This window comes from Leptosomus discolor, chromosome 3 (genome assembly GCF_034619465.1).
Source record: "Leptosomus discolor isolate bLepDis1 chromosome 3, bLepDis1.hap2, whole genome shotgun sequence".
In the NCBI taxonomy this organism is placed as follows: domain Eukaryota; kingdom Metazoa; phylum Chordata; class Aves; order Leptosomiformes; family Leptosomidae; genus Leptosomus; species Leptosomus discolor.
In genome coordinates, this window is record NC_141393.1 from 7,990,089 (window position 1) to 8,017,607 (window position 27,519).

Genomic DNA, 27,519 nt, shown 5'->3' on the forward strand with positions numbered 1-27,519 from the left:
AGGCTGACCCAAGTAATTACAGGTTGCTCAGCTTGATCTTAGTGCCAGGCAAAATGAAAGAAAAGACAATCTGAGTTTCAATATGTTTAACAAAAAAGAAAAGGAAAGGAACATAATGCATGGCTGTCAATACAGAACGATGTAAAATGCCCCACAATGTTAACTTCATTATTCGATAGGAGCATAAATTTGGTTCAGGAAGATGGTCAAACGCCTTGACAGAACAAGCTGCAAGCCAAATGCAATGGCCAGCCGGAGCCACAGCATATGTATGATGTATGCTGCAGAGGCACGAGCCAGGGCAGCTCCCTGTGCCACCACTTGCTTGCTGGGACTGGGCTGGGAAGCAACGTGGAGCATTGACTTGTTGACCTCCTCAGCTGCTGCTCCTGGTTTGCTCCCACATGCAGCCAAGGACCCAACAGCTCCCAAATCAGCACAGCCACAGAGCTGAGCTCATCACATCACCTCATCCTGGTGCCGCATTTGAGTCACCCGAGAGCCACAGGTTGGCCAAATCCTCTTGTACAGTAATCTTCACTGAACTGACACTGTGTGACACTCTTGACAAAATATTGAGAACATGCAGTTCAGCAAATTACAGGTTAAATGGATGAAGAACTTGGTACCTCGCAGATACCAAACAAGGAGTAGTGGAAAATAGTAAAAAATTATTACTGAAAGCCTTCTGGACCCCAGTAGACAGGTCTCCTTCTATTCAGTGCTTTTCTCTATGGTTTGAAAGATATCACAAAATGACTGATAAAATGCCCAGATGACAGGAAGATTAGAGGAACGTTAAACAGTAGTGAGGGCAGTCACACAGGATGATGCGCTTGATAACTGGGCATGTGCCATTAAAATCTGTTTTAAATGAAAATCAGATATCTAAGCAAAAGCAATGCAAGTTGTACATATACAGAAGGGGGAAACATCCCTAGCAAAGAACAGTTCTGAAAAGGACACAGAGATCTTAGTAGATGAGCAATTCAGCCTGTAGTTTGCTGTGGCAAAAAGTCACCTACTCCATGGATATACAACAGTAAGAGCTAGGCTTGGAGAGGCTGAGCAATGGGCAATACTCAGGAGTCAGCTGTGAACTCACCTGGCTACAATACTGGCCACAGAAACTGACTGGGGACCTGGGAGGCTGAAATCCTTCCCATCACAGCTTCATCTCTACTGCTGCCAAAGAGCTGGATTAAAGTGGAGCTAAAATGTCTATGCATCTGCCATCACCAGACCTCTGAATTCAGGCTAGACAGAGGTTTAAGGAGCCTAATTCATTTACTTTATCAAATGAAGCTGGAGTGATGACCTGATTATATGTGTAAGTGCCTTAATGGGACTTTTTTAGTACAGTGGAAAAAATGCATAAGAAGATGCCCCTGCAAGAAGCTGGAGACAGGTTAATTTAAATACAACACTTTTTTAAAGCCAAAAGTGTAATGAAAAAGCAAGAAAAATATGAAGGAATGTAGTGGATCCTTAGTCTCTTCAGACTTCTAAATCAATACTGGATGTCTGTCTGGAGGGCATGGTTTAGTTACACACAAGTTCATGGGTTAAGCAGAGGAGTAACTTAGTGAAATGTAATGCCCTGTGATATATAGATTAAACTCTCTATTTATACTTATTATTTTATATACGGCTTATGAGTGTTCAGTTTCGTACATAGAAAGTGTAGCCATCTACAAACAGTTACAGCTTTAAAAATCAACTTCCAGTTTAATTCAATCTCCCACAGGGTTAGATTTGATTTCAATGGGATTTCCTTTTCATTGCACATTAAACTTCTAGAAATTACAGTTAATGTGCATTGTGGGTTGCTGATGGAGCACAGAAAGGCCTCAAAAGGCAATACCAGATTCAGAAAGGTACTTGATTTCTATGAAGGAAACTAAACAGCCCTGGATACGGAAATTCTCTCTTTTTCACCATGCTGGGTCTCTGAAAGCAGCAAAACAAGAAAGGGGGGTGAGCAGAAACAAGGCCTTGGACCATCAACCCTAGGAGCGAAGAAACAACTACCTCTCCATGACTCTTCAGTCTTTGCAGTGTCTGCTGAAAGTGCCATCAGCATGTCACCAAAGACAGAAACAGGGATGCTTGTCCTGCAGGAACAGGAGCAAAGCAACCTCAGAAGGTCTTCCTGGTTACTAGCAAGCTGTGCCCATCCAAAATGGATGGTTACAAATACCAAGAGACTGTATCAGCATCATTGCTCTGAGCTGTCTTCTCTTGGCACTGGAAGCTCATCTGGTGTACTGGCAAATGACCACTTCTCTTGTCATCCCCCCCCAAGGACTTTCTTAAGGCCCAAGTGTCCCTGGATGCTGCACTCTAGACCCAGGGGAGCATGGAAAGATGCAGGTGATCTCCTTGGTGACTGAAGGCACTGCAGGGTGAAATTCTGCAGATCAGAGCAATAGGAAACAGCACCAGAACAAGTGGGTCTCTACAGCACCAAGATCCTTGTTATTACAGCCATGGAAAAGTGCAATAAAAACATGGTACGGATATCCAAATTGTGACCTGTTAAATTAGTGTTATGGATTACTGTCAAGGTGATGTATTCAATAGGGTACACTGTGCTTCAGCTAAAGGTAGAAACCTCATTTTCATGCTTTAATCCCTCCACCCACTTCTTCTATTATCACCAGGATTGATACTCCCTCAAGGAAAAAAGTTCCCATGTGCAACTAGTTATATATGCTTAATAACTTGCACTTATTAAAGATAAAAAAGGATCAGAATTATAGGCTTAGCAAGGATTAGCAAGCATAAGTGCGTATTTCTGCAACTACTACACTTTTTATAGCCCTGTCACACTCCGAGATAGAGTTGTATCATTATATAGAGTTATATAACCATAAAGAGTTATATCACTGGAAGCATTACAGCATTGTCCCAGACAGTCTTGATTATCAAAGTCTGGCTCTATCAAGCAAAAAAAAACAAAACCAAACCAACTTCAGGATATTGCTGTGCCATCTCCTGACCCCATTTGTCAACAGCACACAGTCCTGAGTTGTAGGGGCCTCATTAACACATCTTTCATCCTAATTCAGGATCCCATCAGTATTCACCAGAACTTCCCAATCACTTCCAGCAAGTGACAAGCCTGATATTTCACTCAAAAGAGACTTAAGATAACCAGTGAGAATCCTAGCCGAAAAAACTTCCAAGTTTACCTAGAGGCTACATTTTTTTCTTCACTGATGATAACAAAGCGAATAAAGTCATTGCACAACTAGGTGAAACTCCACTATTAGCCAAAAAATGCCAGTCTTTTTTTCTGTCCTTAAACTTTCAGTTCAATATAATCCACAGCACTCCTGGCTTCAAAAAGTGTCAACATTTTAAGTGGTCCCATTTGCCCTTCTAATAGTTAGGGCCCAGAAAAATGGCTTCATTTTTTTCCACCATATACACGTAAGATTATTACCACCGTGTGTCTTTGGAGGGATTGAGAGTCTTCAGATGTTTTTAAAAGGCTATTGGGTAAAGACAGAATAAAAGCACAGCAAACTGATAAAAGCATCCAACTGTGACCCTACAATGGTACAAACATTAAAAAAAAAGATTCTTTGGGTTTTATTCTCTAGAAGAAAATACAGAATACGATCTTCCATATGCTAGTAATGGTCTTTGACCTCTGCTATGTAAGGCATTCAGCCAGGACACCTGGGGATCTGGCTCTCTACCACCACAGGCAGGATCTATTGCTTGGTACTGAATCCAGATCAGACAAATGTTCATATTACCAAAGAGGAGCAAAGACCAGACAAACATAGGACAGCTCCTGCGCCAGTAAATAAGGCACTGTCCCATTGACCATCAAGTGCAGCCATCATCTCCTGTGACATCTCCTGCCCCATCACTAATTCTCATGCCTCTTCTTTCACACTGCCACCATGCACAGCTCATCCAGCCACCAACTCAAGAGCCAAGCCACTACAAACCACAAGCCAAGACAACGGAAGGTGTTCTCCCTACCCTCCAGACCTGTACAACTGCCAGTTGCATCTTCGCCCAAGAGTGAACATATCAATCAGGTGGCTGATGTTGCCTTCCGTTATGTTCACCACCCCTACTTCAGATGCTGGGGTTTTTTTTTTACACTTTTGCATGATTAGATACCTTTTAAGTAATCTTCTATTTACAAGGATACAACAGTACTTTTTGGTCACTGTTACACTGCTATACATCATAGGTCTCCCACACAGGGCCCAGCAATAATAGATACCAGCATGGGTAAGTCAGTCAAATCCTTAGTGTTCAACTGCCTGTACCCTCTCAGAAAACAAGGGCTTTGATCTCTGTCACTATATTTTATGAGAGGAAGGTAGCTTTTAAATATCCCTTTTCTCCAGTCTTGCTTGTTTCAACAGCTTTCTGGACTGCAACAAATTCACAGTCTCCTGGGTGACCTGGGAAATTTTTTCATTACTTTTACTCCCTCCTGCAAGCAAAGCCCCCTCTTCCTCCTCCTCCTCCTTTCTGACAGCATTAACACACAGGTAAGCAGAATCACACAGCATCTGTCGCAGTGCCCCAGACCTCTCTAACTCCCCTCGCTTGCACAGGGCTAGTCCCCGTGATGTCAATTGTGGTTTTTTGTACCAAGCCCGTAAACAAGCGTGGTTTTGAGGCCATACCAGGAAAAAAAATCCCACCTCTCCCTTGCAATGTGCTTTGTAGTAAGTCAACTGTTTTCTTTTATTTGTATGTCCTGTTTTCACAAATACAACAAGCTCCTCCACACTTCTGAGCAGTTCTGCATCCTCAGCACCAGGGCACCGCTCCCTGTCCCCCGGAACTGCTGTTCCCTTGCAAGGTCTACACAAGATGCCAACCTTGTTGCAGCCTCTGCAAGCAGATCTGGCAAACCCAACCATTTATTTCCAGGAGCCAGGACACACAGACACCCTGCAGTGTAGATACTCCCATTGCTATGATTTAAATACCAAATGCTTGTACGTCATAGGAGTGTGATATACTGAAGCTTCACAACAAAGCAACACACCTTTGAACAGTGCAGAATATATTGGTACAGGGAGATTATTGCATAATGGCATCAATATTTTATTTCTCTTGAATTTTTTATCTCAAATTTACTGCTCCCATAAGTAATAGACAGTAAGTCATCTGCAACATAGTTACTTATGTATTATGTATTGCATGGTCCTGGCAGAATTTCTGAAGAAAAAACCTTCTTTTATAAAGAAAAAAAAAAAAAAAGCCCTTTCAACGACAAATCCCAGCACTCAACAGCAGTATTTTACTGAAATGCATTTTACAAAAGTTTAAAAATTCTCCACTAAATTGTAATATATATGTTTACCAATCTCATAATTCAAAAAGAAAGTGGCCTGACAGCTTCTAAGCACATTGTAATGTTATCTGCAAGGACAATGAATTATGCATCTCTCATAGCACTGACAAAACAACACTGTGATCCCAGTGCCGCGGGATCCCACAGATCTACCCAGTTGAGACACAAAGGGTAATGCAACAGTGCTGGTTTCCCATCCTTGTAGTAAAATGATGCAAATATTTGAGTATGATTTTTCTTATATGAAGAATATAAAAGACAAAGCTCTAATTTATGCAAAGGCAGAAGAAAAAATGGGTCAACGGTTTGCAATTATGGAGCTTCTTGGGCATATTGATCAATGTTAATCAATGCTTTAATCAAAGCACCCTGAGCAAATTCTTAAGACTCCAATCATACGCCTTAAAGTCACTTAAGAGATGTGGCTATACTGCCTTCTGCGGGGTTTTGTTCTATGTTTGTTTTGTTGGGGGTTTTTTAAAGTATGACTTTGACAGAAGTAAGCGCTTTTTAAACATGCAGTCAAACCTCTCTGGCTGCTGACGACACTATTTTGCAATGTTCATATTTAATACCTGGCATTTCAACTAATGGTACCCTTCACAGGAGAACAGCAGTACACAAGTTACGCACTTTGCAGCTATTGCTCTTTACCACGGGAACGTATATTGTTCCTATAATGGATGCCAGGTAGATTCTACTCCTCCTCAGCCACAAGACAGGGAGGGGGAGAGCTCAGCCCCCCAGCACATCCCGGCCTCCCCAGGGAAGGCAGCAGCGTACGAATCTCCCAGGCCAAGGCAACGTTCATCATTTCTGTATTTGGGAACCACCTCCAATACGTTTTCCCTGCCACTCCTCAGTGCAACCATGTACTGCGGAAATTGGGGCAGGGACAGCGACAGGGCAGGGGGAGGGGTGGGAGGGTGTCAGGGGCTGGTTCCATGTGTAATACATCTCAGTACTCCCAGAAAGCATCAAATAGGAAATCCTACAAGATGATCTTTGCAAAGACTGGCTTTTTCCTTGATGACCTCCCACCACATATTACACACACTGCAGCAAGGAGCCATTCCCATGCCTTCAGATCTCTACAATTAAAGTCCTTTCAATTAACTGGCATTTATCCTAAAAAAATCAAATTATTTCCAGGCAGAATTCCATGTTACGAAGCTAAAAGTGAAATAAAGGAACACTTGCAGGTTGTTAACTAAATTGTAGAGGCAGTAAAGTTTATGATGGCTGAGAATGTATTCCTGTATCAGGATCTTATAACTTTAGGGATAATACTCTCTAGACAAAAAAAAAAAAATAAAATGTGTTATTGGTGTTAGCCCGAAGAGAAACCTTTCATTTTATTTTAAGTCTGCCCATGTAAATCTACTATTCAGTTATCCAAACACATATAAGTGTTATCTAGATCATAAAAAATTAGTTTAAATCCTGTTTGCATTCAAACGACACCAAGTTTATTCTAAAGACGGTGGCTTAGAGCACACATAGCTCTCAGTGAGAAACCAAGCCTTCTCTAAGCGTGAAGAAAAAAACATAGCAACAAATTAATCATCAGAAGGCAACTTTCAAGAGAAGATGGCATGTGGACACAGTGGCATAAATGCCCTTCTTTATGTAAGTGTGTGTATTTTACCCAAAGCAATACACACACGAACCTGACAGAAGACACATGTCTTATAACCAAAGCAGAGGAGGCTGCTAGATCCTCTTCACATTCCCCCACCAATGCCCTCTTGTGCAAGGCTGCAGGTCTGCCCACAGGTTGTGAGGTGATGAGAGAACGGCACATGTCAAACACAATCACCAGCAGCTGTCAAGTAACAAGTACAACATCCACTGCCATGCAGTCATCATTGCTGACCAGTAATAAAGGACCCTAATAGGCTGTTTCTTTCGCATTTCATCTCCAAGAGTGAGCAAAGGAGGAAAGATCAACATCTCAGCACAAAGGAGCTGCAATTATTTTTTTCTGAAAAGAAGATACCAGTTCCTTAGGACAAGGGTCTCCCAAAACAACACAGCATTAAAATTACTCAAAACTATGTAATTTTTAGCAAATGCCAGCTGTAGTGAAGAAGTAGTGAAACTACAAAGAGAAAGGAAGGCTTGTGACTCTGGCAAAATGTTGTTAGGGAATTTCTACTCATGGTGATTTATCTTCTATTTTAAAGCAATAACTTAAGAGAGTGGTCAAAAAACATTTCCTGAATTCAAGACACAGATCACAGGCATGACACGTCCCTGTCACAGGACTGAGCTCAAGCATGCACTTTATCATTTACGAAAAATAATAGTGTATTTCATATTTACCTTTTGTTGAATCATCTTCAATCGGTTGTTTGAACAAAGTGATATCCTTAAAAGTGCACAAGAACAAAACCACTTTTTCATGCTCATTTCTTATAGGTGCAATTTGCATGTAGAACCAAACTGGAGTTCCTGAAGCAGAGAAAAAGGTGACATTGGACTGTGGTGTAGCAGAAACTTTCCCCAGATCGTACACAGAATACTTCATCATTTGTATGTTATTATAACACATGCAGTTTAGGATCATATCTCAATATTTGTATATCATCCAGATCTTTTTTTATTTACCTCCTCAAAGGAAACCAACATATACCCATTTTTACAGCTTCATTAATCTAATTAGACAATAAGCAGAGAGACAGGAGGCTTTATAAATCTCCACTCTGAAATAAAATATATTATTCTTCCCCTCTTGCTGTTGTTTTTTTTCCCAGCATGTCTCACAAACTTAAGTGTCTGCAAGGTAGGAAGATAAGAAAAAATTGGATGGATGCTGTCTTTGATTCCTTCTTCACACAATATGGAGCTATCAAATCCAAACCTGATGGACTAGAGTGTCAAACGCTCCAAGTTTGATGCTACTCCATTGCTTAAGAGGACCTGAGCTAATCCAGACACAGTCTCTAAATGTCCTATCAAGATAAAACAGGAGATTTTATTTCCTTCTTGTGTTTCAGGGCATACTCTCCACCTCCTCACTGTCCTGCCCAGTGCAGCACTCTCCCAGTGCAGTTATCTCTATTTAGCTTTTGAAATAAATGCAAAATATTTTTCAAATCCTACCACCCATCAAATAAACAGCCAAAAAATGCCTGCAGTGTTGGAGTGGTTAGCATGGCTTTTTGGAAATCCTCACTGTTCACCTGCTCCTGCAGGTGCTCGGGAGCTGAAACTGCTCTTGTTTCCTCCTAGGCTGAAACACACATGGCAGTCCCCTATGTACCTCCAGGTCTGCTCTGTAAGGGATGAAACCCTAAAGACTTTAAGCAATTTGCTCAGAACACCTTGTTCACCTGCAGGGACGTGAATGTCAGAGATGCTTTCCATCTGGCAAACCTCCAGGCTTACAGCCATGTCCCCTCCCTCCCAAACTTGCACCTACACACACTGCACTATAAATGCCTTCACAGCCAGCTAATTAGCTTTGGGATTTGATGTGCTTTCAGCCAGTTGACATAATGACTTTTCTCCTGAGCTGCCTGAATGCCAGCCTGAGAGCTGACATGTTGAGACAAGCTGCTTGCCCACTGTTATCCCACAGGCACCACTGTGCCCCCCCCACCCCCCTCCCCCCCAAATCTCCTCTAATGCACCATGTCTGGGAGCTGTGCCAGGAACTGCAGGATAGATGCCCAGAGGGCAATGAAACCCATTTGGACTAGGACTATTGTGGGGAAGGTTAAAATCCACAAGGATTCATGACAAAATTCAGCATTGCTGAACTGGGATTAAACAGTAACTCACTAGATGTAAACTGTAGAAGAGGGAGAGATGGGGGACTGCTTTTTATGATAATTCCAAAGCCACTATGCTGATTGCTTGATTATCTCAATTCCTGGTTGCTAACCCAAGCTAAAAGACTCTTTTCATATCCTCTAAAACAGTGTTGCAGCTCTCTGGAGCAATACTGTACCTGCACTTATACCTGGCAACTCATCGGCACCCTACAAGCAGCTCTGAAAGAAAGGATGCAAAATAACCTGTACAACAGCACACTGATAAAAGTCAAAGACAGAGGCAAGGTGGCAACTGCTGTAGAAGCAGCAATCTGGGCAAAAGCAGGCAAAGACGATTCCTGAGTATTACCGTATATATATATAAACATACACATACATATATTTATATATACACATACATACATATAGATATATATGCACACCTAACATGGTTGCTGAATAGCTGGGTGTGGAGAGCTGAGGACTATATATGAGGGAATGCAGTAAAGGAGAAAAAAGTTGTAGCAAACTTTCAAGTCTGAACCTAAAACCTGCAAACTCGTTTAAAATGCCAAGGGGGCATGTGAAGTCAGCAGTCATATGGATGCTGCCAGAGAACATCAGCTCTTAAAGATCATCTCTGTGCTAAAGGAAATAAGGATGGGAAAACAACCTGAAAATCTCAAAATCTGCCACTGCCAAAAGCATAAAGGAATGGGTGAGAAGAAAAAAAAAAAAAACATGGTTGTGCCACATCATCAAAAACACACAGCACCTCTGGACCTGCAGTTTGAAAATGTGGGTGGGAGGGTGCTCCAAGAGCACTGCAAGCTCCATGCAGGGTTTCTGCAGGTGATAAACAGAAGCCCTTCCACAGACTGTCTACATTTTGCAGAAGTATACTCATACCAACAGATAACTATTCTTTATTTCTTTATCTGCTCCAATATTCAGCCTGGAGGATAAGCAGGTAGTTTCTTGAAGGACCTTCTTCCACAAGGCTCAGAGTATGACAAATGGAAGCAAACCCCGGGCAAACCAGCTGTTGAACAGGAGCCAAAAGGTGAGTCCATTAGTGTTAGCAAGGGGTTGAAGTTCTGGGCTTCAGGTGATGGAGGAGAGAGCTGGCAACAGATGTTATGGATGGGAACTGACTCAAGCCTGAAAAGAAATATGAGTACTTTTCCATAAAGTCTTTCTGTAATCCTGCATAACTTATGGAAAGTATGGGCTTGAAGATCTGGGCAAAGGTGAAGATTTTATTAAGGCAACTGCAGCTCAATAAATCTCTTAAGCATCATCAAGCTCCAGCAGACAATCCACAACCCTAAGCAAATGTGACTGGCTTCTAACAAAAAAGTCACCACGAGAAGGCTTTCCTCTTTTTACACTTAAATAAAATAGCAAGGAATTTAGTTCAGGACTGGCTTATGCTAGAGCAGGAGCTGCCAGCCCAGTTAATAAGAGAAGCCAGGATCAGGGAGAGCACAGGGTCTCTGGAATCCTCTTCAGAGATCACACAGACACAGGTCATGGCGGGGCTGGGCACCACCACCTGCAAAGATATCCAACAAGAGCCTGTCCTGGGAAATTCCGCTAATGTGAGGGGAGCATCCAGGTGGCCTGCATAGGAAACCGGCAGAGACGCAGAAAATCTAGAGAACGGACACATCCATACATTGAGGAACCAAAAAGAGGTCATTTGGAGGGCTCTCCTGGGCACCTGCAGAAACAGCTGGACTTCAGAGCTGCTCTTGCTTCTCTTTTTAATTAAAGTGTTGGCTAAAATGCTTTGAAGCAGGCAAAACTGGAGAAATCTAAAGATACTCCCTACTGTTTAAGTGCACATACAGGAAGATTTAGTCTAAAAAGGGGAAGTGGAAGTAAAGCATAATGCCTGTGAGTTTGTTTCAAGAAGATGAGGTATCCAGGATGCTCTCTTCAATGTCATGAAAGGTTTATGTGAGTTTGCACTAAAATGGGGCAGTAAGGCACAGTTGAGTCTTTCCTGAGGCATACGATTACCTTCCCTCAGCCACAGCATGTGAGGAAACCTCCAGCCTCACCCCATTAAGGCGCCCCATGCCAGCACCAAAGTCCACCCAGAGGAGAGCATGGTCTCAGCTACTGGGCTCCTAGCAGCTGAACCACGGGGAAAGCTCCCCAGCCCCACAGGACCTGCACCCTGTACTGGGCAACGAAAGCAAAACTGAACAAAACATCTCCATCGACCTTGATCTTGGCTTGTGTTTGACATGGCCACTGACCCAGTCAACTAGACTCATTCTGCTCAGGGTAGCAGAAACAGCTCTGATAGTTTTGGCTTTCTCTTTTGGGAAGATGGCCTGTGCCAGTGGAGGAGGCTGCTCACCTCCACGTACAACAGCAGGAGTTTCAACCACCAGCCCTGGAGAGATGTCCACATCGCACAAGCCCAGTGTGAGACCACACAACAGTGTGCTATAACACTGATAAGCCAGAAGTAGTACTACCCACATACGTGGCAGGACAGAATATGTGACTGGAGTCACTCATGGTTAAGATAAAATGAAGAAAACCTTCTCTGGTTCTGGCAACCTCCTGCAAATCCAATGCCATCAAGAGGAAGGGACTTCAGTCCTACATCTCATTAAGTTACAAAATCCCCTGGTTTTCTAATTAATCCCTGTGTTATGTGACAAATTTAGTACTCGCACCAGAGCTCACATGTGTTGGTTTACACACCATGGAGGCATTTTGACACTGCTGGGAGCATCCACTCACGGCACACAGGGTCTGGGTTCTCACTTGTGGAGACATGGGGGTGTTTCCTGAGGGATGTGGGGGAACCTCATTCAGGATTTCTTTTCACTTAACCCAGTCATTTTCCCTTCAGGGAAACAATCCTCAAAACTAAATATATTTTGGAAAGAAGGAGTCAGACTAGAGACAGCAGGGAGCAACTACTATTCTTGGCAATCTGAACACTTGTCCTGAAAAAAGAGCTCTCTTCTTGAGCTGTGGCAACCAAAATACCCATTTCTTCTCCAAACCTTGCCCCAAATTTACCCATATGTCAAAATGAAAATGTATTTTAATCTATTATACACTTTAAATATGCTTTATCACGCCCAACACCATACACAAATGTATACATACTGTTTTTCTTGTAGAGGAGAATTTCAAAGCAGTTTGACTCATAGTTGTCAAAAGTCTGTCTGACTTTTTCAATGGTCTTCTTGTCTGTCAGTTCACCATACATAAAACTGAAAGAGAAAAAAGGTTTCTCTTCTTACTAGAGAAGCAACAACTTTGTTACAGTTACCTTAAACAGCATAAGCACTGGAGATGCTATTAACTGTCATTTACCAAAGTTTAATTATGATTTACACTTCATTACAATATTTAGTGTGTAAACTACAAATACTGAGTAACCATGACCACCTTTTTACTGTAAATGACAGCAAATAAATGTACTGCAATGTTTCATTAAGTGTTCTTCTGAGCATATGTTTATGGATATATTGTTAGAAAAAGAGCTGATACCTATAAAACCATTATTGCCACAGATGCAGGCCATGTGAATATTGCTGTCAAAAACAGAAAACAGAACAAAACCTCTAAAACCTCCCAAATCTTGTTCAATCCTCTTGAAAAGGCTTCTGGAGGACGAATGAAAGCTACTACAGGTAAAGCTGTTGGCCGAATCAATGGCTACAAATCTAATCTTGTCAAGATGCATCTAGGACAATAAGATAATTGGAATCCTTTTACTGAATACCGATTACAAACAGAGGCAGGATTTAACCAATATTCAGTGAGGACCATAATGCTCTGAAAATTCACCACAGAAAGCACATGTATGAGTTGTCTCAGTGTGGCTGCATCTGCACTACTACCAAACACAACCAAATCCACCCTCATTTTCCTTACTGTATACTGCATTTTTTTAACATTTCAGTGAAAATACAGAAAACATTAAAATGCTTTTGGAGACTCATCCCTCTCCAGGCTGAGAATATAAAAATATAATTTTAACTCTGCTATTTCTTGCCACTTGACCATCTCATCTTTGCATTCTTTTCCAGGTCAGACTTTCAGCTGGTGTAAGCAAACCCAATCTCCTGACCTTACTTTTGAAGGAAGCCTTTGTAAGGAAACAGCCAGGCTTTTATTGTCATTCTTCCCTGGATTAAAAACAAGCGAAGACCACTCTGTGCAAATTCCCAATTACAGAACTGAAGGAAAATGGAACATGAGATAAAAGCTCTCAGACACTTGGATGAATATACTTTTAATTGATCAAGCCATTTTTTTTCCCCCATTCTCTTTGTTTACAGTTTGAGTTTCAGCTGAAATCTACAACAGACAACCCTGAGAATGTGAAAGAGTAAAGTTATCAGTGCCTCTGCGGTTTCAATGCAGCTTCTCTTTTATTGATCAACAGACCTCCAAAGGTTCAATAAACATTTATTTTGTGTCTACTGTTCTGAAAGAAACAATAAAACACCATAGTGGTTAGTGACTCGGCAAGCATTAAAATACTCAATGAAGGCCAGACCATGAATCCTTTCTTTACACAGCCAACCAAGGGAGGTAATGGGGCTGCTCCCTGAATAAGGTGCTGCCAGCTTGGGTGATGGAGGCAGACGGGGGGCATCAGAGTGACTACAACATCTGTATGTCACTACAGGCACTTCTTCACTGCTAACACAGGGAGAGCTACTGATAAATGACATATCATAACTATTACCTTCGAGACAGCAACATAATGGAGACGCCACTACGGCAACTGATGTCAGGAAATGGTTTTACCAGGGCACAAGGCTTCATTAAGGTGCTGCTCAGCATTAACATACACAGCCGTCTTCAGGAAGTGCAAAACAGCCTACTGCTCATTTTCAAATGACCTGCCTTTCTTTCCCGAGTTCAGCTGATAACCTTTTTACATTTATATATGAGATAGTAAAAAGAGTTTGATCTTTTTTTTTTAAAAAAAAAAAACACAACAAAAAACACCCCACCCCCCCCCCGAAAAAAAAACAACCCAAAAAAACCCCTAAGCCTTTTTTAATGCTCTGATGAGGTAACACAGATTGCTCTCCTGTCTGCAAGACAAAATAAGAGCTGGTAGTTTTCACACAGCCTGTTGTGCAATTGAATTATCTTTTTTGTTTTCTTGAAATTTAAAACAATGTTTCTCTTAGTCCTGAAGGAAAAAATAACCAGAATTTGTTAAAGTGCTTGACTTTGCATGGCCTATAATGCAGAAAGTCATCATTTATTAATATTAAAATTACATGTATGTATATATGACAAATCATACTTGGTGTTCTGAGTGGTGGACAATACCAGTTAGCACTGCTAAATATGATCAACCAATTTTATGTTTTAAATTAAAGCCATCTTATTACTGCAGTAAAGCTGCAATACTCAAATCTTACATTATTTTCACATATAAAGAGACATTTTAAAGGCTTGTGGAATAATAAAAATATTTTTCAGAAGGCGATTTTTAACAGTGCCGAAGAAACCTCAAAGCCACTCATTGTATAAATTATATAAGATCTTTGCTTATCACAGGTTTAATTTAATTTAGTCTGTCCTATTTTGTACGCATGGAGGGACTCCTACTTCTTCAGTCAATCACTCTGTCTTTTTCTGCCTCATGTGTTTTGTTATTTAGTGCTTGTCGAGCGCCTTCAGTGCAAACTGTACAAGACATAAATATCAAAACCACCCTGCTACTGGGAATCTTACTACCTAGAAAATAGACTTATCAAAGAGATACAAGACTTACTGAAATTTGCAGAGAAAGGCACAGTCTTAGACAATTTCCCCACCTCTGAAACAGACCACTTGTCGTTTACAGTGCCTGGCCTCCTGGCTCCCTTTGAAAGCATCCTTCAGCACAGAAAAGCACATCTAAAGCTTTGTATCGTGCTCTTCTGTCCTTTGTCAGGATCCAGAGCAGCGGCATCAGAACAGCTCCAGGTCTGCAGTGCGTGCCAGGGAGATATTTAACCACTGTCTGTGAGGAACTACCCAGGACAGAGGACAGGTGAAGCCCAGAAGGCATATGATCCTACATCCAATATATAGCTCGGTTCATCCAAAAGCACTGGATGAAAAGGCCTTAATTATAAGAGACAAACATCTACCCAGGAGAAACAGCAAATACAGATACACATCAACAGCTTCAAAATTTTGCAAGTTAAAGAGCAGGCACCATTTCTAAGGAGAAACAATGCAGCTCCCTGGGTCCCACTGGCACGCTCAGCAAGGTTTCTTTGCACATCTTCAGCAGTGCAAGGAGGCCTGTATCACACACACAAAAATCAAGTCAGAAAGGTGATATCCTGGTATCAAATCTAAATTTGTTCAAGTCCAGCACGTTGTATCCACCATGCAAAATTCCATTTCTTCGAACGAAGTGGGAATTTTGCCATTAGCTTCACTGGAGCCAGGAATTCACTCACAGACTTTTTTTAATCCCACTTGAAATGGCAGAAAATCAAAACAAGGGAGAGCAGAGATGCTGACTGGAGTGCTGCATTTCAGTGGAAGCGTTACCTGTAAACAACCACTTCAGCAAGAAGATTCAACTCCCTCCCCTGTACAGCTGGAAGGCAGCACACAAACAGGGCCTAAAAGCAGGTTTTCTCTTTGAAAACAAAACCAGCAGCCAGCTACTTCCTGACCGGCATAAGGCTCTTGGGTGCAAGGAAAGGTAAGCAAACCAAAGCCTGGAGCAAACATCAAGTGTAAAATGCCAGGGTAGGTCTACTGACCAGCCACTCAAAGGGTGCCTGCTCTTCTAAAAGCTTGACGAGAATACAGAGCTTAACTGATAAGCAACAACATTAGAAAACACTGATATCACTTGCAACACTAAACTGGATTTTAATGTTTTATAACTGTTTACTCTTTCAACATATTCATGAAGATGTACACTGTCATGACTGTGGGCAACTAGGCATGACACAAGTGGGTTTCCTGCAGATGGTTGATCTACAGGTGCATCTCCAGGCAGGGGTTTTTGCATGGTTAACTGAAGGTTAGAGGTGTAACAATTGCAGATGCCCTGTTCCTTCTGGACTCTCAGCTCATTTTCATTTGGCACAGCAACGCTTCACCAGCATACAAATTCTTCCACCTAAAAATCCTGTGCAATTTAGCACTCACTTATACCCATTATTCCATACACCAGCCTCAGCTACACATGCAACTTTGGGTGCCATGTGCAGCTAGAAAGAACACACACTGATTCCCATCACTCAGTATTCATGTAGCCTGACCCCTGCATACATGTGCTTTTTATACAGTGCCCGTGAAACTAGGGAGACTGGCACTACTGTTGAGGTATTTCTAAGTGATTTTCCTGCCAATGGGCACGTTGTCACTGATTAAAAAGATGAGAGAAGTGCAAAATCAAAGGATTACCAGCTTATCACAGGACTAACTCATTGCCAGAGCTGGAAGAAAAATCACTCGCACCTCCAGTGCCTCCAGTTCATCCACATGTCCCTGTTGATCAGTACCAGCCAAGACCACCTACCCTGAATACAATGATGAACTATGAGCAGCCCCAATGCAGGGTATTGGGTGGGACAGACAGAAAGAGGAGATAGTGCATATTCGCTGGACTACCCAGGAGAAAAGCATGGGTGAAAGCTGATTTGAAGGCACTATACCTTATAGGCAGGGGCACACTGACCAAACATTGCAAAATTTATTAATTGTCCTTTATCACGCTCATGATCAGCAACAACTCCTCTAACAGGGACTAGATTTACATTGGTTATATCTGTATTTTCCTTTGGTTGGACTTTTGGCACTAAAAAGCTGTAAAAACAGACCCTTCCAAAACCTGCAATAAAGGTGTGGCACCATAGCATTCTTACTCCAGAGCACTTGCCTTAGAACAGTAAAGCAAACATTATATATAAAGCAATTTTTATCTGCAGTGTAACATAATCTGGACACAACATAGCAAATTGGACTGAGAGCCTGACTCAGAAAATAATATAAATAATAGCCCCCAATATCAAAAAACCTCCAATGACATTCTACTGAGTAAGCCTAAGCAGGCACCATTGGCCTTCAAGACTATTTTCCCTTCCATACAGCTGCACAGCTCTTAATTACAGAACAGCTCCAAAGACATTGCCCTGGAAGGCTACTCACTGTATGTACATGCTGAAAACCTCTCCAGCACTCCTTTAATCTGCACAGACCGGGATGTCTCCCAAGAAGCAGGAAACATCACACTGCATATATAACTCCATCAGCTAAGACCTAGACACAAAAGAAGTGCTAGCTATGCTTTGAGTGTAGAGAGGCCACTCCAAAATCCAGAGATGGATATATAGAATGATGATAAAAGAAAAAAAAAAAAAAAATCTCTGCTACCAATTCCATTTTCCACAGCAATTCCTCTTTGAATTTGCATCTGCATAATTCACCTGCATGATCTACTTGAACATGGTCAAAACAGAATCCTTACAAATGGTAACTACAGCCATGACATTCACACAAAGCACTCAGATGGAACAAACCTTCTGCCCACCCCCACCCACCCCACTCCAGTATCTGAGGCACAGGGGAATTATTATCACAGAGGTATTGCTAAATGTTCGCTTCCTCAACATTTTCCTACAATCCCATTCTGTATTTTCCATGATTTTAACACGCACAGACTATAAAAGTGCTGGCTCACAGCAAACATATGCAGTTCAACATACAGGATAGCAGAGAGTGAAGGGGAAAGCACGCATGTATATCCGGGATGGCTGTGCCAAGGCTGTTTCTTTCAGCCTCGCTGAGTATATCAACCCTGTTGCTACTGTGTGAATGAATATTTCACTTCAGCAGCATGTGTCCATCTCTTCTCCACTGCCCATTAGAGGACACCTGGTTGCACAGAGCAACCCCAGATCCCCAAGGCTTCCTCCCCTTCCTGGCAGATGAGAGCAGTGACCACACATCAGTGCATGTTGCTTTTCGGAGTAAGCGATGACGGACGTCCAAGGACAGGCTCACTGCCTGCCCTGTTCCTGTCAGCTGGAACATCAGTCAATGATCAGTGTCTGGCAGCACCCGTCTTGAAAAAATCATCGCTGCAGATACATAGCCCCCTCCTCCCACTGCCCTGGAGTTGGTCGCTCCCTGAACACACAAAGGGAAAACCTACACAAACTTGTATCTCAGCCATTCCTTGCTGCCTCATTCCCTGTTTTACTTTGCTCATGCACACACGCACATGCACACGCACTAGGGATTTAGTCTTTCCCCAAAGCATCTCCTTTTAAAGGATGCAGCAGACAAGGCGCAGATGCATGTCTAACCATAAATCACAGCTGCCCGCTCCTGAAAGACCACCAACAAAAGGAAAAAGCCATAAAGCTGCAATGCTCAGAGTAAATATATCATCAGCTTAATTGCCCTCTTGGGAATAAAGATGCAGTTTGCACATGACTGTGCTCTCTGTGTGCGTTTCTGTGTAATAACAGGGACCAACAAGGGCTACAGAATAGCACACCTCCTCCTGGCACAATAACAGGAGAATTAACAAAAAACTAGTAAAAAAAAGCCTTTGAAATATATTACCTAAAAAGCTACTTTCTTTATTGGATCATTAGCTAGAGCACATTCGTACTGATACTAGCCAGGATAAATTTCAAATGAGAGAAGAATAAAGTCTAAAACCTCATATTTACCCCCTCTTTTGGGAACACCTGTAGTTCACCCTCATTCACTGCTGAAACTTTTAAAAAGCTTTTCCATCAAACAGTCTTTATTCCTTCAATGCTCATTGCGTTTATGCAGTTACCAGATGACAGGAATTTCCAAACCAGGCAGATGTGGCTTGCTTTCAAAACAGTTTTGGATGAAATACCTTAAATTTGCAGATGTTCTAAATAAAACTGTAAAAAATATAAACAAATTGAATTTAGGTTTCTTTTATTTAGGATTAAGTCTTACAGGATCCTAAACACTACCTAGATTTAGCAAAGGACTTAACATTAAGTATTTGAGCAGTTTGTTAATCCTGGTGGAACTAACCATTGATTTTACTGAAAGTTAGTCAACAACGTGTTTAACCGAATGCATACCATTAAGTGCTTTACCATGTCCTGGATAAGTTGCTGGTTTCATTTATTTAAAGCCTGTTTCAGTACTTTAATTTCTGCAAAACAATGCTTTTCTTACATTGATCCTTTTTCCAAAAGCTAATTGTTCTTCCCAGCAGGTTATAATTTTAAAAGTGCATCAAATGTCAATGAACAGACAGTCGACGTACCTGCAAGTGCTGCTCTTCTGCATGACGTCAGCTCGATGATATCCAGAAAGTTTACAAAAACCGTCATTACTATAAACTACGGGCCAGTCCACAATCTGGGCATTTCCCAACAAAAAACTGGATTCTGAAAAACGAAAAGAGAAAAAAAACAGAAACGGCTGTTGTCAGTGGCAAAGTACAATTAAATCCTCTGTGTATTACACAGCAGATGCAGAGCGCTATTCATGATGGTAACGACTATCATGAAATTTCAGAGGGAACTGAAATCAAAATAGGCATCAGAAAAGAAATCATGATGAAGCAGGGTAATTCCTAGCAAGGTAAGTAGCTTCTTGCACCCCAAAATACTGATAAAAGCACCAATGCTTTAACCATTCAGAAACGATTCATTTATTCACAGCATCTGGGCAAGGTACTAAGTTTGATTTTCATTTTATATGTAACTTGAACTCAAATCTTAAATTAACTGGCAAACTGAGTTTTAAATGCTGAACCATATGTGTGCCCAATGCTGATGACGGCTCGCTTGCCTAAGACAAGTAAATTTTTCCTCCTGGCAGGTCCCAGTCTGTTGTGCAGGACACAGCCAGCATCCCTGGTTTGAGGGACAGAGAGCGCCAGGAGCTGTTGGGGAAGGGCGAGATGTGCCCACTGCATCTCATGGTACATTACAAGCCACTTCACACCTGGGAGGGCAGATACGAGGTGATCCACAGCGAAATGATCAGGGAACATGAGTCGGCACAATCAGGGAACTGACGAGTGCCAAAGGGACTTACACATTGAAATAACACAAAACAGGTACTGCATTTCAGTGGCAGTCCCTCAAAAATGGAAATAGGTGGGTTTGGCTCATCCTAGTAACTTGCATCCATTGCTGTAAATACAAAATATGGGCAGGGAGTATTTCTAGGAGGCTGAACTCAGGCTTAAATATCGCTTCAGTCATCTGTTCATTCAGTCAGTGCCTACAGTTTATACGCACGGACTGGCACCAACACATTATGAGTTAGTCCTAAAATAGTTTTGGAAAGATCCTTCCATCCCTGCTTTTAGCAAGGCATTTCCAAAGAAGAAAATACCCATTTTGCTAAAACACAACGTTGTGGGATTTTATGTTCATCGACACTCTAAATGTTCCTAATTTTTTTCAGAAATAATATTCTCACTTAGTAGAGTTTCTCAAATTGTAGTCTGTGGTGATCTTTGCAGTTTATTTTTACCGTTATTTTTCAATTCCATTTTGACTACAGCTATGGAACTAACTGGTCCCATTCATTGACACTAAAAATATAACTGTAAACAATCACTGCTGTACAGAAATTATAGGAAACGTTCCTTTCATCAGTTCTTCTGGTGAAGAAAAAAAATTAAGGAGTTTTTTACAAATTTTCCTCATAGTAGCCGAAGAATGGTTATGCCAATTACTTACAGACATATACCCAGGTGCACACATTCATTTTCACATAAAAGTGACACTGGGTTTGCGTGAGCTACACGCACCCTTCTCAGAGTATTTATAACTGTGACTGGATTGTACATTACGCAAACATTATTCTGTTGAACAAGGAAAGTGTACTCAGAAAAATGGAATGTCTTTCCTTTTTCTTTATAAGCCTGAATTTGTAAAAAAATAATCTGGAGATTATTGGATTTTCTATAGGAAAGCAGATTAAAGAAATATTCAAAAGCCAACCAATGTGAGAAATAGAAGTTTAGATTTTGTGAAATCTAACACTTTTAAGCTCAAATAATTTATTTGACTGCATCACAAATACTCTTAAGCCTAAACAGCAACATTAAAAATTTGCTTTCCCAGGTGAAGGGAGATGCTCTCGCCACAAGCAGCAAGAGATACGGAGTAAAGCCTGAGCACTACATAAATTTAAATCTCCCTGGCTTTCCACATCCCTTCCTGCACCAGGGCGTCAGCCCAGCTTTCCACAGCACAGCAGAGATACTAACACAGGGGTCATCCTAACCCCCTGGAAACCAAAGGGTTCACTGCAGCTCATCCCATTGTACTGATGATGTCACCCCAACACCTTGCACCATCTCCAATTTGGAAAAGGGAAGACACCACCAGCCCCCTAAATCTGCCAGGCTGCCCCGTGGTGGCCACCTTACCACCACAAGCAGCTGGAGAGGATGGGAGCGTAAGCAATTCTTCATTTCCACCCCACAGGGAAAGGACCAATATTACAAGCCCTCTGGTTAGATTTGGAAAGAGATTTCTTTATAGGACTACCTTTCGCCGAAGTTTTGCCCACATATCTAGCTACAATGGGCACAACCTGGGCAACAAGAGACTGCAACAGCAAACTCACTCCTAGATGCTGTGCACTTCTGGGTGCTCCCCAGAGGACCACAGTACAAAAGCAGATAACCCTGCTTCAAAGCCTCCCTGTCCAACAGACGTAATCATGATTGTGTATTCCCACCACATAACTGTTTCAGGACACAGAGGACACAGCAGAAGATACGTGTTGCAGCCAGCAGCCAATATACAGCATTTAATGGTTGTCTTCTATGGATTTTATACTTCTTTACACACTGATAGTTAAAAGAAAAAATCCCATAGAATCAGAAAAAAAATAGACATTAGTATCTTGGTGGGTACTAACATTTGTAAGGTTAGATCGGATATAGAGTGTATGTACCAGAAACTTCCCCAGATATTAAAATATATTTTCTTTTTTTCCCCATGAATTTTCCTGTACTTAACTGACTTCTTTTTTTATCTTTGTCTCCTAAGCAAATAAGGTTTATTCATCCATGCTCAGCACGTGACTATGTATGTGTGTGTCCTATTCCAACTGAAGAAAAATCTTGAATCAATGTTTACATCTTGTTAGAGACCAATGACTCTAACTGCAGGCACAAAGCCATAGGAATCCATGTTTCCTTAATGCTGCTGCTCAATGAGAGGCTTGATAAAATTTAAGGAAGAGCAAGTCAGCTTCTGACCCTTAGGTTTTATTGCGTACCCAAGCCTCAGCATCTACAGGACTGCATGCCTACCCTACATTTGATCAGGAACCACGTTAATTTCTCCAACCAAGACACGTACCCATTATTCCCTATTTCTACAATTTCTCCAGATTAAAACTCCAGGCAGATTTAACTTTACAATAGCCTCTCCCTACCCAGCTGTAAACATCCAAACTGTGTACTGGATAACAGGACAATTTCAGAGAACCTCTGGTTTGGGGCCATAATTTCTTAAAATTGCAGAGTGCAAAGGGACACAGAGGAGTTTTTGCTTTTAGTCCTTTGCTGTGACTCCCTGTATATTCTCTAAGATGTCTCCATTTTGGAGCCTAACCTTGGTCAACAAAAGAGCCTCCTTAGTAGAGAATACAACCTTAGGGTTTCTAGGAGTTTTATGTAGTTGGAGAAGAGACTGCTTTACATCACAGCATCACCACTAACCACTCATTAAAGTCCATTTCTGCAGTTACCTCCCTGAGTTTGGGTCCTAACAGCCAGTTCTGGACTAAATCCACCTGCATGCCCAAGTTCCATATTTCTACCACTCAGTTACATGTTTTCCTTGCTAAGAAAGGTCAATCACAGTTGTGTCTTGGGTTAAGATTTCCATCAGTCTGACTATGGCAAATTCCACTCTCTTCAATTTCCAGTTGTCAGCTTGCATTTGGTGTGAGACATAAGCGTTTGGAACACCTCTCCATCTTCAGTTGCCATAGGGCAGGCTAACACCAAAGAAAAGTCTGTCCCCTTCCAAATACAACTGGCTGCATGTTCCTCCTGGCCTCCTTGGCCAGCAGCTCCAAAGCAAGGACCCTCCGCCAAGGGCACCTTAGTGTCCCCCTGTGCCCTGTTGTGGTGACTCTGTGGTGAAGTCCCATAGCAGCCTCTCAGCACAAGCCAAGTCATCAACCAAGCAGACGAGGTACAGCAAAAGACAAGTGTGCTACAGACCTGCCAGTCTGCCAGACAGCGGGCTGCCAACTGACTTGCTCCCTCCTGGGATACATCTCCATACAACAGGGAGGAAACGCCCCCAAACCACAGCTATTCACCCGATGGCAGCCCAGCATTGCTGCAGGCAAGCACCGGGTGTACCTCCACCATCAAATCCCAGGTTCGCTCCTGGTCCTCCCCTTCCCCTGATGGCCCACACTCCATACTGGTTAGCTGATACCAAAGATCTTTTTAAGAGTGAGACAAAGGACTTTTGCAAGACCACTCTTCAGTAAAGCACGGGCATAAGCCCTGCAATGCCACGCATCAAGGACTGCCCCCAGGGAAGATGCTTTCTGCAAGACATGCCCAGGCTCAGACTCCCTGCACAGGAATGGCAAGCTCTCCTGGCCTGCTCTAGTCTTCAACAGATAAGACTAGTGTTTTGGGCCTTCTTCAGAAGAAAAAGAAGCCACAAAAGGTCTGCAAATTGCAGGGTGATGAGCGTACCAAGGACACCGGCACTGTGATCTCCACAGCCATTTTCCTGTGGATTCAATACACAAGAGACATATTCTGCAAGGTAGGTTTTTTTACGAATGTATTATATAGAAGGTATTCTCAAGAATAAGTATTTCTTAACAGAGTTTAGCTACTAATAAGTGGACAACACCAAATTCAGCCACGACATCTACACCAGAACACCTGAATTTACTCCATTTTTAAGTATACCATGACTTCACTGAAAGAATAGTATCACAACAGGGATCGCCAAGGATAACCGAAGTTACAGACGGCAATGCATAAATACAGCTCGCATTCTACAGTAAGACACTGGTAACTAAAACTTCCGCAATATCTGTGCTGCGGCCGAGAAAGGAAAGTCCTCTCTCTCCAGGTACAGCAGCACTCAGTCTCACAAGTATTTTACTGTGGAGGCTGGGAACCTCTCCCTTGGTCTGCTAGACACTAGCCAGTGCTGAAAGCAGAACAGTAAATCTGACAGACCAATGGTCTGATCCAGCACATGAAACTCTATGCAACTGTGATCCAGACTATCATGTGGTGCTATCTCGTACTCTAAAAACATTAACACACAGCTAAAACCCTCATGATGTTTACCCTGAAATGCCTTGTAATGCATTCATCCTTGCTTGGATTTCTCCAATGCACTGAAAATGCATTTCCACTTCCCGTTTCCTTAGAGATAAAAGTAAATTTTTATTATTTCTAAGCTTGTCTTGGTATCATTGCCTCCACCCATCCCTCTTTCTGATATATTGTAGGCAGTCCAAATCACAAATCTGTAGGTTGTGTAAGTTCTTTTACTAGACACATCTAAACACCAGCGTCTCTCTAAGAGAGAGGGGAAGCAGGGCTCAGCCAGCAGACTTGCCTGTCTCAGAGTTGCTAGATTCCTCTTAGGAAGTCAGCAGGGGTTTTTATTAGCTAATACAGCTCTCCTATTTACAAGGTTGAATACTGATGGCAAGGAATTGGGGTATTAGAGGTATACAGTTAGCAAAATTTCAGGTTGGAAAACACAATTGATGACAACAATTGTTAAAGGTACTATATTTGCTGTTGCTGCACTTCTATTTGGTAAAAACACTCTTTTGTATAAAGGCAGCCTATGCTGTAGAGCAGCAAGTGTTTAATCTTACTCTGTCTTGCAGCAGCTAATACTCAACACAGTGCTTAGCCTTGTTTTGTTTAAAAAAAGACCAGTGTGCAAGCAATTTTTTTTTAACCAACAAAATGCCCAAAGCAGTGTAAAATTCATGTTATGTAATCACAGGAGAGCAAGAACAGCTAAATCATTCCAGGAGATATGCTTAGCCAAGTAAGAAACGTTGTCGCTAATCATCTTTTCTCAAGAATGCTTGGGTACCACTTGTAACCAAAATTGTTTAAATCACCATTTCAGAATTTCACCTCATCCTGAAAAAAAAGGCAACTAATATTTTTAGAAAAGTCACTGCTGAAAAGATGTTTTTAAAAAATGAAGCAGTAGCAGAACACAAGTAATAATAATTATTATAATAATAAAGAGAAGCAGTGTTTCTACCCAGGAATAAACTCCTAACTCAAGCGACTTTACACAGGGTTGTCCTTCAGAATTACCACCCTTCCATTGCAGAGCAAATGCAGCCCGGACCTGACAGGGTCTGCAAAGCCTCTAGAATTTGCCTTTTTTGCTAATGCTGTCTTATAAAAGCCCCAAATCACTTAAACTGCTGTCAGCTGACTCTCCTTATAACTACACAGGGTCAGCATATTGCTGCAGTCTTGTTTAGACCATCCTGGAAAACTCGTAGGGCTCCTCTGTGTGCGTGTTGGGGAGCAGGGGTCCTAAAAATGTTCTCATTTTTTATTTTCTTTTAGCTCTCCTGAGCAAGTCTTGGCCCTGATAATACATATTTCCACCAGTGTGCTTACAGTGACTCCAACCACATGCTCAAGACGTACTGCATCCCCACAGAACACAACAGAAAATCCTAAACTCATTTGGAGGGCACTGCCCTCTGAAATCAGCCTCAGCCTCAACGGGCACCAACACTGCTCCAGCTCCAGGGTCGGCTGCAGACAAACTGCTGTGCTTGAAGCAGCAACCTCTGCCAGCACTTTGTACTCCTTACTATAAAACCCCATTGCTGTTTTCTAACAAAGCTGTTATTTCCCCCGTGTCTTTAAAGCATGCAAAACATTGGTGTCATCCAATTTATCCAGCACATTAAGCGTTGCTTGCTTGAAAAAAAAACTCTCAAAGGACTAACTCTTTACGTCACCTGTCTGTATCACTGTTGTTTTTATTTAATACTCGTATTATGAAAATGCAAAGAGGGCTAAACCCATAGCAAGATGCCACCATACCAACTATGCTAAAATCATCTCCTTCCTGCCCCAAATAAGTGCACCTCAAATAAAACAAAAGATAAATAATCCAGCATTAGCTGAAATATTAAATGCACGTGTAAGTCACTTAGCTGGGAACACAGCAGCTTTCAGCAATTTAGCAAGCGAGCTCAAGAAGAAAGATTAGAGTCTGCCTGGAATTTACCTCCTGAAAACTTAAAAAATTAACTTTAATCATTCTGAATGTGAAAGCCCGCAAACAGTGCGGTCCCTTGCCTTTACCAACCCCAGGAAGAGCTTTCAGTCCATAAGGACAAGCGAGCGTCCCGACAAGTTGCCTGCAAAATGACATTTCATACAATTCTGATCACAGCTTCTCCCCCACACATTCATTTATCCTGGAGTTAAACTAATCCTCACCTATCCCGCTTATCATCTAAATGACGCTGCTGAATCTCTTCTCTATTAAAATTATGCAGAACACAACACAGAGGTAGCGAGGCTAAATTTAAACTGGAGCGCACCGTAGCTCTCATGCATGGCACACAGGCACCCTCGGGGAGGAACCAAAAAATAGATTTCTAGCTTTATACAGGTGAGAGTGCTTGCTTCACCTGCCCAGGTGAGAAAATTGTGGTAACAGCAGCTGTTCAGACACAGGGGCTCCTCTTGCAAACACTCAGCCCCAAACTAGCCCTGGCTGCAGAGAGCTTCACAGAGCCCAGCTGTATCCCAAAAAACCTGTTTTGGCAGAGAATCATCTCCCTCTCCTATGCTCCCCAATTTGTGCAAGTGGCTGAAGCAAAGCTATCAGCAGGATGGATCCCAGCCTGGTACCAAGGTGCTGCTTCAGGCAAGTCTCCTAAGGGGCTACTCACAAGCCAGGGTCCCTCCTGCGGCCGTGTGCAGGATTGGGCCCTGGCTATTGGGGTTACCCAGGGCTCAGCATTTAAAATAGCTGGTCACCGAGTGCATTGATTAAACAAGTTTACGACTTTTTTCTGAGTGCTAACTCCAAAATCTTACTCAATTACTTCATTTTATCAAACTAGAAAAACCTATTCCTAGCTTTCCAGGAGAATAACTTAAAATTCCAGTTAACCACCTAACAGTACCCTGTTAAACAAGCTAATTAAATGTATTTTCATACCTCACTTAACTTCCTGACATTATTCTTTGGCCGTATACTCCTTCCAACAGCAATAAAAAACCTGCATGTTTACTCTAAAAAAAAAATAAATTAAAAAATAATGAATAATTTCATTTTTCTCTCCTCTATCAGACTTAAACATCAACCTCAGAACGCAACAGCTCTCGCAGTGACCTCTTGTGGCAAGTGCTGAGCAGCGCCCAAGCCTCCC

The 27,519-nt window shown here is 42.0% G+C and overlaps 1 protein-coding gene across 1 annotated transcript in view; it reads right to left on the bottom strand.

Annotated features, from left to right (window-relative positions):
• Positions 1-27,519, bottom strand: part of KCNH5 (potassium voltage-gated channel subfamily H member 5) — a 159,674-nt gene that overhangs the window by 126,827 nt on the left and 5,328 nt on the right. The window contains exons 2-4 of the mRNA XM_086462342.1: positions 19,379-19,502; positions 12,235-12,341; positions 7,664-7,792 (exon numbers count right to left, since the gene is read on the bottom strand). Of these exons, the coding sequence (XP_086318468.1) occupies positions 7,664-7,792; positions 12,235-12,341; positions 19,379-19,502 (360 nt within the window). The remainder of the gene's footprint in view (positions 1-7,663; positions 7,793-12,234; positions 12,342-19,378; positions 19,503-27,519) is intronic.